The sequence below is a fragment of the Rhinopithecus roxellana genome, chromosome 3 (assembly GCF_007565055.1).
Source record: "Rhinopithecus roxellana isolate Shanxi Qingling chromosome 3, ASM756505v1, whole genome shotgun sequence".
Classification (NCBI taxonomy): domain Eukaryota; kingdom Metazoa; phylum Chordata; class Mammalia; order Primates; family Cercopithecidae; genus Rhinopithecus; species Rhinopithecus roxellana.
In genome coordinates this window covers 22090897-22109338 of record NC_044551.1, presented here as the reverse complement: position 1 = coordinate 22109338, position 18442 = coordinate 22090897, and the positions used below count along the sequence as shown (strand labels likewise).

General features: G+C 40.6%; 1 protein-coding gene across 3 annotated transcripts in view; it reads right to left on the bottom strand.

Moving 5' to 3' along the window:
• ADCY2 (adenylate cyclase 2) overlaps positions 1–18442 on the bottom strand; it is a 431918-nt gene that overhangs the window by 117435 nt on the left and 296041 nt on the right. For all 3 annotated transcript variants that reach the window (XM_010378289.2, XM_010378287.2, XM_010378288.2), the window contains exons 5-9: positions 16729–16877; positions 11731–11842; positions 8924–9051; positions 2387–2545; positions 1420–1552 (exon numbers count right to left, since the gene is read on the bottom strand). In XM_010378289.2, coding sequence (XP_010376591.1) covers positions 1420–1552; positions 2387–2545; positions 8924–9051; positions 11731–11842; positions 16729–16877 — 681 coding nt within the window. The remainder of the gene's footprint in view (positions 1–1419; positions 1553–2386; positions 2546–8923; positions 9052–11730; positions 11843–16728; positions 16878–18442) is intronic.

Below are 18442 nucleotides of genomic sequence, written 5' to 3'. Positions count from 1 at the left end.
GCCACACATAGTCCTTTCGGCATCAACCTCATTGGACTAGGGTCATATTTCTCCCTATGGACCTCCACAGACCTCCACAGACCTCCATTCCTCCATATTCCTCCACAGACCTCCATTCCTCCATATTCCTCCACAGACCTCCATTCGCCCTCTGTGTTTTCTGTCCTTATTCCTTCAGTGTTACTGGGGAACACACTATTTGAGTTGAGGATTTTTTTTTTTCTGTTTTCCAGCTAGCAAAACATACATATAGTTGAGACTTAGAAAAAAAAATAATGACATATTAATGGACATTTTTTATTAAGTAAATTCTTAAAACAGAATGTGCTGATCTGTTTAGCTTTTTCTTGATGGTTGTGTTTTTCTAAAGTGATAGCTGTAGCTGTTTCTAATGCCAAATAGCCCCAAATATCGTGTTTTGGTGTTCTTTACCTGAGCATAATGTTCTTTGTACATGTATTTTTTGAGCGCCCCCCCATCATCTCCCAGTCCCTGATGCTTGCTACACATCTATCTCCAGATCGATCATCAAGCTAGTTGAAAGTTTGTCTTCAAAGGTGAAACTGGGGCTTCCCAGATGCTACCATAAGTAAATGTCCATAAAGTTGGTCTTGTTGATTTTATGATATTGGTTTTCATGTTTCAGAGGTCTTTCTTGCTGATATTTGCACCATTTACCAGCTGTGAAATTTGGGAAGAGTTACATAACCCCGAAAGCTTCAGATTCTCAATCTGTAAATAGTGATAATACCCATTTGGCAGGAATTTGAGAAGGGTTAAAAGAAATGAGAACTCTAAACCCCTTGATCTGGCCTAAATGTGGTGTGAATGAAATAAGAGAGAGTTTCTCACTGTTTGTATGGGGTGGGTCATCTTCCAGGCAATAGATGTTTTTATGTTATGGAAGGTAAATATGCTTGTGCATACAGACATCTCCCAAGCATGTCTATGTAATATTTATGTGTTACTCTTTCAAATATTTCTTCTCTTCTTTTTTTGTATATGTTCATCCTATTTTACTTAATTAGATTTTTATCTTCTAAAGCCCTAAGTAAATTATTTTCTCTTTATTTAATTTCCCAACTGACAGGTATCAACAGCTGTGCCCACTTGGAGGCTTTCAGATGCAGCATCCACCAAGGAATATACCAACTAACACATATGACAGCCTGAACCAGCAACCTGCATCAACACCCTCATCCTGCGGACAAGCAATGCATTTCAACTGCTCATTTAATAAGTATTTGAATTCATGATTACAAAACAGCTTCTGTAATTAAACCACCATATGCATTTAAAATCATTTTGGGGACAAAGAGTAGCAAAAACTTATATTGGATATTGACTAAAAACACTTACGAATATCTATAATTTGCTCCTCCTCCCTTTTCATCATAGACTCTTTACAACGGTACTGACCTTGGGGTTGATTACAAAGTAGGTTTTCACCAGGTGCTGTTTTAAATATGGGTCCCTAATGTCACCATCTCCCTCCTCCACTTTATAAGCGCCATTCAAGTGTTCCAGGGTGACGGAAGAAATGTGAACACGTCTGAAATTGCATTTTAAAATCAGAGTCAAGACATAAAAGGATAAGTGTGAAGAAAGTTGTTCTATTTGCTCATGATTTCTGAAATCATTTATCCACCAAATGAAGGAAAGTCTACATGTTCTTCGGAGCACTGACTGCAATTAACTTTAATATAAACTTTTATATTCTATTGACCACTGCTTTGGAAAGATGCTCTTAGAGGTCGTGCACTACTAGTTTTGGAGCTTCAACATGCACAGAAACCTGCATGTTGGGTGCGGTGAATTACAGCAAATACAACTTTATTATTTCGAATTTTTTTGAGAATACCTTTTGAAATGCATGTCATGGGCATTTTAGAAGCATGCTAATCTGTACAATAGTGTCGATTTTCTTTCTCGGTGCTTTCTCTTCTGCTTCTCTAAACTATAGCCTTTGATAAGGATTTTCTTGACTGAAATATGTTATTCTGCCCAGAGAAGGATGCTGTAGTCACTTGTTTTAATATAATGGTTTTAAAGGTCAACAGTTCTAGACAGATGCCATATCTGGACTGTATTGTAAAACATCTTTAAATCAGGTCTCTATTCATACATTTTGCAAATAAGTAAAAGTTTGTAATTTACTGTCTGATATTCACAGTCTTTGACCTATGGACAATAGGGGTCATGGTGTAGGGACTTGAGAGCTCATCTTTATCTGCTTAATATAAGAGGCTATTGGGCGTGAGTAACATGATACCAGCAGAGGCAACAGAAGTGATCAAAAAACTGAGCACTCCGTCGTTAGGCCAATAATCTGTCATTCCTAATAGTGCTGTCTGCTTGAAGAAAGAAATCCAATGCTTGGCCTTACCCAGGGACCCCTCCAGCTTCCATGTGGTTGGCCAAGGTCACGTCATGTGACCACACATCATACTGCCACTTCTGCAGACCAATCACGCCACACAGGACGTTCCCAGAATGCACGCCCACACGCATGTTGATATCAACTCCAGTAGCATCCCTCACTTTCCTAAAGAGAAGGGAAGTGAGATCATGATCAGGTAACAGCCAGTGTTTCCTTTAACTCTTGGCCAATTTTCCCACTATTTTATTATTCAGAATTTTTCAGACTGTTGGAAATGGCCATGAACCTTCCCAAGGCAGGAGATCACTCCTTTGAGCTAAGAAGGGTTTTTCCTTCCAGTCATTTCAGATTAGACCAATGTTCTTGCCATTAACGCCAGATTAGGCCAGACTATAGTGATGACAAAACATTTTGGCTATAACTTTTACTTCTGCAGTGAATACGTATCAAGCAACTACCATGTGCTGGCACATGTCTGCATTTTCATACTAGAATCAGGTGACATTGCCTTGTAATGTCAGAAATAGTCTTAAACAGGGTTTGCAATTTTAGCACTTAGCACAATGTACCTCGCCAATGAATATCTTCTGCTAACAAGAGAACAATATAGCTCATTTGTGAGCTTAATGACTTTAGCTTAAATAAGAATTTTTAGCAAAATAATCATGACATTAAGCCTTTCAGTTGTGCACATTCTTTAACAAAAAGAGAAAAAATACTTTTTAGGACCCTATCACCAACTCATTAACGGAAAAAAATGATGAACTTCAATGAAGAAAAAATGGAAATGCTTGGCCATGCTTATTGATTCTTGCTAGCTGAATACATTAAAGTAGTATTGCAAAAGAAGTATACAGGAAGATGTTCCTAATTACATCGAGAGAATTACCCCAAGAGGTGATGTGGAGGGAAGCAACGATGCCGACTGCAGCACAATCAAAGAAAGACACTACCACTTGTGAATCGTAGTGAAATGAATCATTAACATCTCAAAATGGCATAGGCATGTATGTCATGCTTAAATGATATAATGATACCATTTTAGCATGCTAAAAATGATCAAACGAAATGGACCCACGATGTAAAAATAAATCGCATTCTGAAAAAAGAATACAGAAAGATATTTTCCTTCCTGTTTCCTTTCCTTTTTTTCCCTCACTGTCTTCCTTTCTTGTTTTTGCAAAAAAAATAAAAAAAATAAAAAAACCCAGCTACCCATTTGGCTCTATGCAAGTCATCCAAACCTTTCCTTCCTGCCCCACAAAACGAGCCAGAGCATCAACAGGACAAGGAGACCCATCCCCACCCCTTTGCCCTGCATCTGCAGGCTGTGGTTGTGTGAGCACCAGGGCGTCCCCACCTCCAGACTTTGCTTAGAATGACTCCTCTTCCTGCTCCCCATGCCCCCAAGCCTCCCTTTGGTGTCATGTGGTCAGCTGGCATTGTTCTTCTGGGCTCAGGCACAGCCCCATTCAGAAAGGCTTTCTGTTCTCTCCCCTCTAGGTTGGTCTAGGCAGCCCTGCTGCCTCTGTCCTCTAACTGCCCTGAGGACAATTAGCACTCCCTGTCTGTCTCCATCTCTGCCCTCAGCAGAAATTCAGCTGGGTGGACACAATGTCCTCCAAGTGGATTGTTTACCTCTTAGAGGGTTCAAGGCCCAGTGCAACCACTTCATACAAGATTAATAATGGACCAAGGTCATTTTTGAAAAATGTACTGTGCTTCTGTCTTTGAGCAATGATGATCCTGAAAAATTTGTTAGAGAACCCATAATTGTTCTTAACATTTTATGTTGTTGAGAGGACATTTCCAACCATGTGGCATTTCTGTTTACCAAAATAGGCCAGCAGAGAGCCAAGGAAGGATAAAAACGGAGGAAAAAGGAGTCTCAGATTGTCCATTTGACAGAGCTGAACTCCTTAATGAGCTGACTGGTTAAAACATTAAAACCGTCTCCATGTTGTTTTTTTTTTTAAAATGAGTTGACCATGGATTCAAATGGATCAACTCGCCACGTGTTTTGTTGCATGTATATGCAACTTACAAGCTATAGAAAAATGTTGAAGTCATTGCTTAAAGCTTGCAATAGTAGTAGGCAAACAGTACAGTTTAAGAGAAGGCTTAATCCCTTATAAAATCAAGGTCCTCAATATTACTTGATTAAAAATAATTTACATGTTCATGACAGAAAAAAGAAATGTTTCTAAGCATTGGAAATGTTCCAAAACTGCAGCTGAAGTGCCTTTGTAGCAGTGCCTGGGCTCGCAGGGAATGAGGTGCTGCTAAGTGTGGAGGTGCGAACACAGAGGGAAGAGCGGGCAGCCGTCTGGGACTCATGCTGCTGGTTCCTATGACACTGAGACCATCTGGCAAAAACCCAAGTGCCAGCTGTGCACATTCCCCTCACTAGCTTAAAAAATGACAGTTCCTGTCTGGTCCCCATCCCACCTCACGCCTCAATGAATGGGAATGGAAATACGTGTCCTTGCGTGGGAGAGAGGATGAAAGCGGACAAACAGTTCCTGGAACTTGCTGAGATGCCCTCTCTGTTGCTGTGCTTTCATAGGGGTGTAATAAAATACACTTTTTTTTTTTTTTTTTTTTAAGACAGAATCTTGCTCTGTCGCCCAGGCTGGAGTGCAGTGGGCAGTGGTGTGATCTCGGCTCACTGCGACCTCCATCTCCTGGGTCCAAGCGATTCTCCTACTTTAGCCTCCTGAGTAGCTAACATTACAGGCGTGTGCCACCATGCGTGGCTAATTTTTATATTTTTGTAGAAATAGGGTTTCACTATGTTGGCCAGGCTGTTCTCAAGCTCCTGACCTCAGATGATCGGTCCACCTCAGCCTCCCAAAGTGCTGGGATTACAGGCATGAGCCACCATGCCCAGCCCAAAATAACCATATTATTAATCACCTTGTCTACAATACATGAAGCAGAGGAATAATGTGGAATTCCTTGTTCCTCAAGTGGCAGGTAACAGGGATGCAAAGCCATTGCCTGACTTGAGGATTGAGTTGAGGGATTAGCAAGAATTGGGAGAGGTCCCTCAAACCTGTTGACATTACTGAGATTCTGCAGATGTAAGGTATTACTGATGCATCAATGATCAAAAAATAAATAAAATGTGGTATATACCTACAGGGGAATATTATGCTGTCATCCAAAGCATCAAAAGGTGCTGACACATGCCACCACAAAAATGAACCTTAACATTCTGAGTGACAGAAGCTAAACACAGAAGGTAAGATATTATATGATTCCATTTACATGAAATATCCAGAATAGTAAAAATCATAGAGACAGAAAGTAGAATAGGGATGGCCAGGAGCTGGGAAAGGGGTAATTGGGAGTTACTGCTTAATGGGTACGGAGTCTCTGTGTCTGGGGTGATGAAAAGGTTCTGGAAGTTGACAGTGGTGATGGTTATATAACACTTTGAATTTACTCAACATCACTGCACAACTGTACATTTTTATGTCTCATCGTACATTTTATATACACATAAAAATGATTCAAAGGGTAAGATTTATGGTATACATATTTTATCACAGTAAAAAATGTAATAGTATTTCTAATGAACTGGTGACATGCCAGTGCATGTAATGTAAGGATTCTTTCTCCTAAAAGATCTTCAAGACATTGGAATAACTTAAACATTACGGAACTGGAAACAGTTCATTCAAAAGCAGAAACAAGGCTTTAGTAAATGGGTGGATTCTTTAATCCAGTGTATTATTGATGCACATAATTTTGCTCTTCATAAGACTCTTTTCCACAACTACTTGAAAAGGAAATAAAAAAATACTTCCCTCCAATATTACTCATTTCACTTTATGTGGTTGTCTACACATTTGAAAAAAAATTAATATTTTTTTAAATCCAATAGTTCCACTGATTGGATTCACTTCTATCTAGGTCCATAGGATTATAAGTAGTTACTTACTTTTGAAAAAAAGCTAAAAGCTATTTTTCATGTATCAGAGAGTACATATGATTACTTATGGGAAGAAGCAATTATGGCTGTTTCTCACACTACGCATTTTGTATAGGAAAGTGAGTTCACACTAACTACTCTTTTCATCTCAACTCTCTCATCGACTTCATTTCCCTCCCATTTCTGATCAGTCCGACAGAAGCATGCAGGAGTTTGCTACAGAGCTAGTGAATATGGAACATGCGGGTCTCTCCATTTCATTGGCTGAGGCTGTGTGTGTGTGTGTGTGTGTGCGTCTGTGTGTATGTGGTGGGTGCAGTAGGGAGGTGGCGTGGGGTGGGGACATTAATCTTCCCAGGACTGTGCTGGGGAAGTCACCTGTTAATATTTCAGTCGCTTCAGCATATGACCAACACAGTGACAACAGCACTTGATGTATTCTCACATAAAGCCCTTTCTACTTTAATCGTGAGACACAGAATGAGAACATCAAGCTTATAATTCCAACCCTGTTCATATTTTTTTTAAAAAAGTGGAGGATGAGGTCAAATCACTTGACCAAAATGGACAATGAAAAACCCAATGAAGTACAATATTCTAACCATGCAGTCAGCAAAAAAAAGGTTTTATTATTTATAAGAATATTCTGGGCCAGGCGTGGTGGCTCAAGCCTGTAATCCCAGCACTTTGGGAGGCCGAGACGGGCGGATCACGAGGTCAGGAGATCGAGACCATCCTGGCTAACACGGTGAAACCCCGTCTCTACTAAAAACTGCAAAAAACTAGCCGGGCAAGGTGGCGGCACCTGTAGTCCCAGCTACCTGGGAGGCTGAGGCAGGAGAATGGCATGAACCCGGGAGGCAGAGCTTGCAGTGAGCTGAGATCCGGCCACAGCACTCCAGCCTGGGTGACAGAGCGAGACTCCGTCTCAAAAAAAAAAAAAAAAAAAAAAAGAATATTCTGGCTTCTACAAAGGGCATTGCTAAAGAAGATACTGCTAATAAAACTGTGATGCTGGTAATAAAAATTACCTTTTCATCTTGTAGCAATCAATGGTAATGATATCATTATTCTATGTAGGCAAATCTTCTCTGGAATCACAGTGAAAAAAATTATAGATGCAATGCAGAAAACATATGTTACAAATACAAATTAAAATTAAATTCACAGAGCTGAGCATTTTTGACTCGATGAAAATATTTTTGTATTGGGTTTTTATATTAACTGCAGTCTGGTTGTAAAAACGACCTCTTCCTTTACAATGTGTGTGAAGCCACAGAATTTGTCAGAAATTGGAAAGATGATAACATGTGCACACTTTTACCTTAAGATCAAAGAAGACATTCAAAATTTCTTTTAAAAATCACCTTTGAAACAAACAAAACCGTCCCTTCCTATAGATTTCCAACTCAGTTTCACTGTAATCTAAGGCTATAGTAACAATACTAGGCTAGCTCAGGCAGCGCATACCTATCATGCCAACAATTTGGGAGGCCACGGCAAGCAGATCGCTTGAGCCTAGGAGTTCAAGACCAGCCTGGGCAACACAGGGACACCCCATCTCTACAAAAATTACAAAAATTAGCTGGATGTGGTGGTGCTTGCCTGTGGTCCCAGCTACTTGGGAAGCTGAGGTGGGAGGATTGCTTTGGGCTCAGGAGGCAGAGGCTGTAGTGAGCTGTGATCTCATCACTGCACTCCAGCCTGGGTGACAGACTATGATCTTATCTCAAAAGCAAACCAACAAACAAAAATAATACTAAACACTTAATGAAGTCTTACTTTCCATTGTGTTACTCACATCCCAACAAATGGGTTTCTGCACAATTATATTTAAATGCACAAAAACGTATTTAATGCCAGTAGGCAGAACAATAGAAATAGTCATGGGTGAGACTTAAACCCCAAACTGTTAGACAGTTAAAAAAAAAAAGACGCTGGAGAGGATGTGGAGAAATAGGAACGCTTTTACACTGTTGGCGGGAGTGTAAATTAGTTCAACCATTGTGAAAGACAGTGTGGCAATTCCTCAAGGATCTAGAACTAGAGATACCATTTGACCCAGCCATCCCATTACTGGGTATATACGCAAAGGATTATAAATCATTTTACTATAAAGACACATGCACACGTATGTTTATTGCAGCACTGTTCACAATAGCAAAGTCTTGGAACCAACCCAAATACCCATCAATGATAGACTGGATAAAGAAAATGTGGCACATATACACCATGGAATACTATGCAGCCATAAAAAAGGATGAGTTCATGTCCTTTGCAGGGACATGGATGAAACTGGAAACCATCATTCTCAGCAAACTAACACAGGAACAGAAAACCAAACACCGCATGTTCTCACTCATAAGTGGGAGCTGAACAATGAGAACACATGGACACAGGGAGGGGAACATCACACACAAGGGCCCGTCAGGGAGGGGGTTGGAAAGGGATAGCATTAGGAGAAATACCTAATGTAAATGACGAGTTGATGGGTGCAGCACACCAACACAGCACATGTGCACCTATGTAACAAACCAGCGGGTTGTACACATGTACCCCAGAACTTAAAGCATATAAAAAAAGTGCTTACTAAGCAGTCCACTTACTTTATGGCTTCACACATGTCCAGTCCCATTTTCACACAGTTCTTGGCATGGTTAGGGAGAGATATAGGGAGTCCAGATACACAGTAGTAGCAGTCTCCTAAAATTTTAATTCTCATGCATTCATTCTCCTGGAAGAATAAATTACAGAATTTCAGTTGCATCAAGCACTTGCAAAATGATCTAGATTTATGTAATATCATCAAGCGCCAGCTCTGCTCACACCATTCCAGGGGCGTCTGGAGAGAGCAATGAGAACCAGTTGGGCTTCCCTTCATTACCCAACCAGAATGAGCTGCCCTCCCCTGCGTGCCGATTTCCAAAGTGGAATAAAGAAAAGGGGGAAAAAAAATGGGAAAGAAGGGAGAATGTTCTGGAATGATTTATACTCCATAGAAGCAGAGAAGGATGGTGATGGGGCCAAGCTCTTTAGTCTGAGCAGCTGCAAACATTTAGCGTGAAATAAAACATTCTATGCACAGCTGAGTCTTTCAGAGTAGAAAATGATGACCCGCACTCAGTGTGAATTAGAATCTCAGGTCCTTCCCTTCGGTGCTTATGGTCTTTCATTTATTTTAAATCTAAAGCAGATTCTCACCTGCACATATGTCCCTTCTGATAGACATCACCACACCCAATAAGCTACCATTCAAAACACTGCCAAGTAATTTAAAAGTTAATTCTCATCTTAGGCTCAACTGTTTTAATGTAAAATATGACTACCTCATTATTTTTCTGGGCTAAGTTTTGTGTTTATATTGTAATATTTAGATTAACTGCATTCACACATGTTGATCCTCTATTTGTTTCTAACCCTTTGATGCAGCTTACAGACTCTTCAGTAAAATAAAAGAAAAATAAAAACCAAAAAGATGTACCAAATGCGGGCATTATTTTTTTCTCTAACACGAACACAGGCTTATGTATAAACTGAACAAATCTGAAATGATCAAGTGAACACATCTTCTTCTCAAACATGTGTTAGTTTTGCTGAATATTTTGCATATTTCTTTCCCTGTCTGATAGTGCACAAGCCAGGATGTACTTTCATATGTATCTATAGTACTACAGATAGATGATGTGCTTAGTAATTCCGGATGAAAATATCATAAACAAGAAAAAGGCAAACAATTACATGTTAATCAAGCTTCCCTCCCATACTTCCTAAACAGATGTTCTGAGACTAAAAAACACGAAAGTTACAGTGAATGGCAATGATTTTGAGTTCCTTAGTGTAAGGTTATGTGCTTTACACAGTACTCAATGCACTGGGGTGTCGGTTTGCTGACAAGAACCCCCTGTTATTGAACAGTGAACCATGAACTCATGATGAAGGCACACTGCCCCTCTGACCAATGATGGATAAAGCCAAGGCTGTACACTCCTTTGTTCCACTGATTACAGGAAGTCATGTCGAGTACCTCTGTTATGGGTAATGAATTGTGTCCTTCCAAATTCACACGTTAAAGTCAGTCGTGATACCTGTGAATGTGAACCTGTTGGCAATACGGGTGTTGCAGATTTAATTAGTTAAGAGGAGGTAGAACTGGAGTTGGGTGGGCCCTTATCCTCTAAGAAGGAAACTTGTACACCAAGACAGGCACGTTGAGGAGAGAATGTCATCTGAACATTGGAGTTACGTTGTTTCCAGCCAACATAGAAACGTTTCTTCCTAACACAAATAGGTAGTCCAACAAAAATGACCTTTTATTAATTCAAACTTTTAAGACATCATGTAAGTTTCAAACCTTTCTTTTCCAATAAATGAACACCCATAAAACTTACCCCCTTCCTTTGGCTTGGTAAAGGAAGGAAGCAGAGGTGTGCTTTAACTGATTTTTTACAATCTCCAATGAGAGCTGTCATGGTCAGTGGAACTACAGGAGGCAAAAACCTTGGGGGGTTTGGTGCAAGAATGATCATGCTAACATGTGCAAGCCAGACTTCTTCCTAAGAGACTTGGCTGGAATGTTCTGTCTTGTTGAAAAGTGATCTAAATCATACAGTGAACTAAATTTAGGACCAATTCTTCCATAGATAAATAACTGATATTAGTAGGCATAATGAAGCATTTTTGTTGTTGTTGGGAACAATTCAAAGAGAATTGACCAGAAACATTTAATGAGAAGTACAGGGCTTGCAGGAAGAAACTTTTTGCCATCGATATTGCCACCAGCAACTGTGACAGTTCTAATAAATAATAGGGTCTAGTGTGGTTTCAGATGGTTTCATGTCAATTCCTATCTGTGAAATTGTCCATGAAAGAGCATACAAATGGAAGACCCTGAACTCCCATTTCTGTTTAAGTGGCACAAGAATCAAAGGATAAAAATGAGACAAGAGTAAGGAAGGCTTTGCATGGAAGACACTCATTGTATTTCAGGGGTTCTTCCAGGGTCCTGCTTAACAATAGGAATAGAGAATGTTGGCAACTAGAGGAGTGGAAACGATCCTATCAGATCCTTGACATGGAAATGCCTCAAAGAGCACCTTAAAATAGTACCATGCAGAGGGATTTGCAAACGAAATCTCACTGCCTGGAATGTATTTATTATATGTGCGCTGAATTATACATAGGGGGAAGTTTTAAAATAGATAAAAACGTGATAATGATATGCCATGCCGTTTCTCATCCCTGAGACAGGTTTGAGGCTCGTGAAAGATCAATGGCAAAGAAATCCAACAACTTTTACAAACAACCTTCCTAAAGGATGCTTTTATGAAAAAGTAAACTATTGACAGGTGGATGAAGAAAAATGAAACCAAGAGTTTAGAAATCTTCAGAGAGCAAAAGAATCCATAACACTCACCTTTGCAATTTGATCAAACTTTCCGAAGAGCTCATTCAGCATGTGAACTAGTTCTCCCGGGGAGCAGTCACTTGCCAGCCGGGTAAAGCCAACAATGTCAGCGTATAAGATGCTGTGGGAAGAAAGGAGGTGGGGAGACAGAGTTTTCCAGTTTATCCGTTTTTTAAGAAAGTAATAATAATTTTGCCATTAAAATCATGTAATTTTGTTTATATTTTCATGAGTAAGATGTCATTTTTTGAATTAAGAATATATACACATTTTTTAAAACTTGTTAATTAACATTTTTTGAGGTTAAACTTTTGTAGTTAAGATGGGGAGTGAAGCAGCAAAATAATTAAAAAAAACAATTCTGTTTATATTGAGTCAAAGAAGAAACTAGAAAAATAATCCTCTTTTTACAAAAGATTCCTTAAATGATTCTGGAATCCCTCTTATCTGCCAGGATGAAGCAGACATGGAATATCTTCCTGATGTTCAGAATTTCGCTGGGATGATGTATTGAACAAATGTGGACATCGACAAATGTCCAATTCCAAATCATAAAAAGGGTTACAAAGGAAAACGAGACAATGCTGTGAGAGAGAAGGGTAGGGGCAGATTGGACACTGAGGAGGCCAGGAAGGTCACTCTTAGGAAATGACAAAACAGCTCCCTTCATGGGATGTACACACTAGGGAAGGTGAGTGTGAGATTCCTTAGAGCTTTTATGTGTTTAAAACAGGAAAACACAGCACCTGTGTGCACACTGCAACTTTTCCTACACAATAACACGTTTCTGATTTGTATCGAGGTCTTATAAAGAAGCCTAAATTTCTGTAGGTGGTTTGAGATTCACAAAGTGAATATGTAGGACTTAAGATGTCCCATGGAACAAAAACAACTACTATTTCACAGCCATTAGGATGACTCTTATAAAACATGCAAATAATGGTTGTGGATGAGAACCTGAAGAAACTGGAGTACATGTACATTGCTGGTGGGCACGTAAAATGATGCAGCCACTCTGAAAAACAATATGGTTGGTCCTCAAAAAAATTAAACAAAATACCATATGATTCAGCAGTGCCACTTCTGGGTATATATCCAAAAATCTGAAATGAGGAACTTGAATAGATATTTGTACATGAATGTTCATAGCTGTAGTATTCACAATAGCCGAAAGATGGAAGCAAACCAAATGTCCATCGATAGATGGATGAATAAACAAAATGCAGTCTATCCATACAATGGAATGTCAGGCAGCCTTTAAAAGAAATGAAGTTCTGACCTGTGCTGAAACTCCTGAAAACCTTATGCTAAGTAAAATAAGCCAGGTGCAAAGAACAAATACTGTATGATTCTACATATATGAGGCATACAGTATAGTCAAACCATAGAGACAGAAATTCGAATGGTGGTTGCCTAGGCCTTGGGGGAGGGGGAGGCGTGGAGTTGTTGTTTAATGGGTTCGGAGCTTTAGTTTGGGATGAAGAAAAAGTTCCGGAGATGGATAATATTGATGGCGGTAGAACAGCATAAGTGTCCATGATCCAACTGAACTGTACACTTAAAAATGATTGCAATTGTAAATGTTATGCTATGCATATTTTACAATAAAAAAAAAGTACAAACGGGGCACCAGTCAGCAGGGTCTCAGCCAGAGCAGGGCAAGACTCTGCTATTGGCCATACTCTGCTCGTTCTGCTAAGCCCAGGATGTGTGACTGCACCTTAGAGGAAATACTTGCTCCTCTGCTGATGGACACGACCTATGGGAGAGCTCTGATGGTTACAGGAAAATCAGGGTTTTGAGGGCAGCTTTACCCTCCACTCTGTTCAGATGATCCCCGAGAAATCATCCCTATTTCTTCCATGCTGACTTACAGTGGCAGGTATCACAAGTGCTGAGCCATTGTGCAAGAGGAAGGACGAACCATGTTCGCTCAGAGAAAGAGTCCCTGATTCAAAGCAGTATCAGGAGGTAGCACATGTGGATGGGCAGTTGACTCCACTTCCTTCTTGTTCACATCGTCTCCAGTCCTTCTTGTGCTCAAAACTTATAGTGAACAAAGCAGCTCTGACACAGGCTACCTGCTGATAGCTTAAGCTGGTCCAGAGGTTATTTTGCAGCAAAGGGATTAAAAAAGTAAGCAGGCAGCCAGGCATGGTGGCTCATGTCTGTATTCCTAGCCCTTTGGGAGGCCAAGGCGGGTGGATCACCTGAGATCAGGAGTTCGAAACCAGCCTGGCCAACATGGCGAAACCCCGTCTCTACTAAAAAATATTAAAAAATTAGCTGGGCACGGTGGCAGGTGCCTATAATCCCAGCTACTTGTGAGGCTGAGACAGGAGAATTGCTTGAACCCGGGAGGCGGAGGTTGCAGTGAGCCAAGATTGCACCACTGCACTCCAGCCTGGGTGACAGAGTGAGATTCCGTCTCAAAAAAAAAGCAGCCAATTGTGATGCAAGGCACAAAGCTGCAAAGGATTATGGTAGAGAAAGTACAATGCACTTATGGGACCATAGAGGAAGAAAACCTCACCTAGAGCCTGACCATATTGCCCTTTAGAAAGATTACTCCTGCTGTGGCAACCTGGACGCAGGCAGGTCAGTTAGAGCTATATCCTTGGAATCCTGGAGAGCCCCAGTGAAGGTCTATAATGTGGTGAAATAGAAGTGGACAGACGTGGGAGACAGGAAGAAGAATGAACTTAATTTGTTACTAATTTGATGTTGTAGCAGGGGTTGTCTGGGAGAGGGAAGCATTGAAAATGAAGATCCTATATCTGGCTGAGTGATAGAGTTCAGAAATCTAGGTTTGTGCAAATCAAAACAAGTGTGTAGGGGAAGATGACTAGTCCAACTTTGGTTGTGCTGTGCTTGATGGTGGTGTCTTAAATACACATTAAGTAGATGAGTATGGAAAGCTATGGTTGAGGCCTGTGTATGAGCATCATTTAGGTGGGAATTAAAGTCCTGGAAGAGGACTGGAGAGAAACAGAGAGGAGGTAAGAGAGAGCCCTCAACATATTCTCATTTACAGGACAGACTTAATTTAGGGAAAAGAAAAGAACAAAACAGACTGTCAGAAGAAAACTAAGGGAATGCAATGTCATGAGACAAAGGGATGCGAAAATTCTTTAAGTGGGAGGACAAGGCCAAGGTGTCAGGTACACTTGAGTGGTCAAAAACTGACTTAAAAATATTTCCCAAGATGGGAGGGGCACTGCTGAATTTCAGACATTTAAGGCTAGAAAGAGCCATTAGTAGCATAATACATTTAGATAACTAAATGTTTCTTCTGTAATTGTATAGGCAAAATGCTCACAAACCTGAAGGCAAGCCAGTATTTTAAATAATTTTACTCCTTAACATGTGTGAACTTTCTTTGAATGTATTTAGTTTTTACTATCATGTATCCATCCAGTCATGTTTCCTTAGTTCCCATTCATACACAAATGTGTTTCTGTTACCTCCTTCCTGAGTTTCCTGTATCACACTGACATCTGTATATGCTTGGGTATTATATAGCTTTTCTAAAATCTGGTGTCAAACGAGATTTGTCCTAGCAATGTCTTTAAGTAACAGCTAAATTTGTTTCTTATTAACAAGCTTCAAAAAACATAGACCTGAAGCAGCCTGGTTCTTCTAAAAACTCTAACGACTAAACTAAGACCATCAAAACATAACAAACGGGGTCAGATACATGCACGGGTTACTTACGGTGATAACTCAGTGATATGGTTTGGATTTGTGTCCCCACCTGAATCTCATGTTGAGTTGTAATCCCCATTGTTGGAGGAGGGGCCTGGGAGGTGACTGGGCCAGAGTGGTAGATTTCCCCCTTGCTGTTCTCGTGATAGTGAGTGAGTTCTCATGAGTTCTGGTTGTTTAAAAGTGTGTAGCACCTTCCCCTTCCCTCTCTTTCTCCTTTTCTGGACACATAAGATATGCCTGCTTCCCCTTCACCTTCTGCCATGATTGTAAGTTTCCTGAGGCCTCCCCAGCCATGCTTCCTGTACTGCTTGCAGAACTGTGAGTCAATTAAACCTCTTTTCTTTATAAGTTACCCAGTCTCCGGTAGTTTTTTATAGCAGTGCAAGAATGGACAAATACACATAGCTAGAATGCAAAGCAGTGTATTAACACACTGAGTGGATGAAGAACAAACCACCAAAAGAAGTGGTACTGGGAAAGGGAGGGACCCAGAAATCAAGATAGTCCGGGTGAGCCTTGCTCTGCTGTGGCTCGGAGACAGGGGCAGCAGAGAAATGGGAGGGACGATCCTCTCCAGCCTGAAGTGAGGCCTCCGCACAATTCCTCTCTAGAGCTCGTGGGAGACAGAAGCCTCACACCAGTCTCCTTCCCTACTATAATCCCGTGAAGATAACATGTTAGTTTCCTAGGCACTGTAATTCCCAGAATGACTGCTGGAAAGTAGGTATGAGTATACCAGTCTCAGAAAAGCAGTAACTTTCACGGTAAATCAGCTAAGGTGCACATCATTGTTCTGTGACATTGGTCACTGGTTTTCCAGATCTGAGAAACTCATCATACTGATGGAGAGAAGAACACCCAGCTTCCCTGAGATGTGCTGTCTTCACAGAGGCCCTGCTTCTGCAAAGTCTATTTGGAGGACTCAGTCTTTGTGCCTGGAGATCCCACAGACTCTCCCTCCAATCTTACTGCAATCTGACCACAGGGTTTCCAGAATGAAGACCCTGCTGTCCCCCTCACTCCTTTCTGTGACGGATGCTTGGCCACAGAAGCCAGGGCTGTGAAGGACAACTCAATCCAATACAGCAAACAGCATCCTATTTTCTCATCTTAATGTGAAGGCCCCGAGAGGCAGCAACAGGTGAGTGGGGTGGCAGAATTTGGGTGATTATTTCCCCTGCAAAGGATCCACTGTCACAAAGGAGAGACAGTGATATGAGATGTGAGATCCCAGGCAAAACGTCTCCAATCAGGCAAACAGGCTCCCAGACCAGCCAAGGAGCAAGCACGGCGTCGTACCTCACGTTGGTATGCCGCTTCACGTACAGGTTGTGGAAGTTATTTGTGTTCTCCATCTGGCCTGCCTTGGGGCCCTGCAGCCTCTGGATGATCTCCGCTTTCATCTCCATGGCGATGTGGGCCGGCAGCAGGGAGAGCAGGAGCCGCTCCTGGACAAGGTGAGGAAGGAGGAACAAATGTCTCTCAGACAACTCGGGGGGTGACCAAATGACACTGGAGATTCTCACTGATTTGCAGGAAGGCCAATTTGGGAATTCTTTCCTAGAAGCTAAAATACAGATTCTAGAAATATATATTGGGAATAAAAAGAGATTTTCTAAGGTCAGAGTGTATTATTATATTATTTATTGAATTCTAAGTGTGTGTTCTTCAGCATGAAGAATAAAGGAAAGCAAAGTTGCTTCCCCAGAGATTTTTAAATCTATTTTGATTTTAAAGTAGCAAAGCAGAAACAATATTAAAATTTCAGAAACCACTGGTCAGTCTAAGATAGAAAACACTCATTTTCGCCTGCTTGTTCATTTCTGAGCTAAAATGCTAGCTTTCTTGCACTTAAGAAAGACAGCTGATAGTCCACCTATTCTGCATTTCTTAAATAAGATAAATACTTTCAAAGATTTCATTTACTCTATGATAAGCACCCAATCCTCTTTAGTAATTCTAAGCTATTATAAAAATGGAGTCAGAAGTGTTAGCTTCTGTAAAATGTCATCCATAAGAAACTACAGGTGGAACACCAGAAAATGATAACATACGAGCTTTTTGAGTATTTTTGGTCTTTATATTCAGTAAGTTCAGAAAACAATAAATATTAGTAAACAATATTATACTCATTTTAACATAAACTTATTTTAGTTAGAGTGGCATTTTCTCATTCTCCTCAATGAAAATACACAATAGTTTTTGGAGGAAACTCTAACAGAAGGGTAATCTTCAGGATATATAACCATCCTGGAGTATTTTAATGTTAATCCATTTTAGAAGCATCATATTCTTTAGCTATTGTAGAGTTTAGCAACTGATATTCAAGTTGATAAACAAATATTTGTTCAATGAAACACTTTATCTATGACATCTTTATCTGCCACATTGTCTCTCTTTCTCTTTTTCTTTTTTTGGCAAGCTGATGAGGGATTGGGGAGGAGGGGAAGCTGGGATTTGCTTTCAGGTTCACAGGGCCAGGTGTCAATCTCTTTGTCCACTCCTAGTGCACATCGCTTGGGTGGCTGTTGGAAATTTCCACTGAGAGAGCTGAGGGTGGGTCAGGAGTGCATTCTGATGAGCCTGCCCCTGGCTCATCCCTCCAAGGAAAGACAAATGCAAAGGCAGCAGAAGACACAGTATATGCCCATGGGGGAACCTCAGTGTATAGTAGATAGTTTCTCCATGTACTGGCATAACTGAGCATTGATCATTTGTTCATTCATTCATTCACTTATTCACTTATTCAGAAAGTATCCATCTTTGACCAATAAATGCCATGCCCTTGAAAAGCACTAATGGTAAATTAAAGAAGGATGCAGAGACTCTCTGCTTTGGTTGCCCTCCTGTTTCCCAAGAGTCAGGCATTAAGCTTCTTCCAAACACCACCCTGTCTGTCTAGTCTCGTCTGACAGCAAGTGCACTGTGTGTTGAAGCCTTGCTTATGAATGATATGATACCAGAGACCCTGTCACATTCTTCTTTGATTTACCATTAGCGCTTTTGAAAGGGC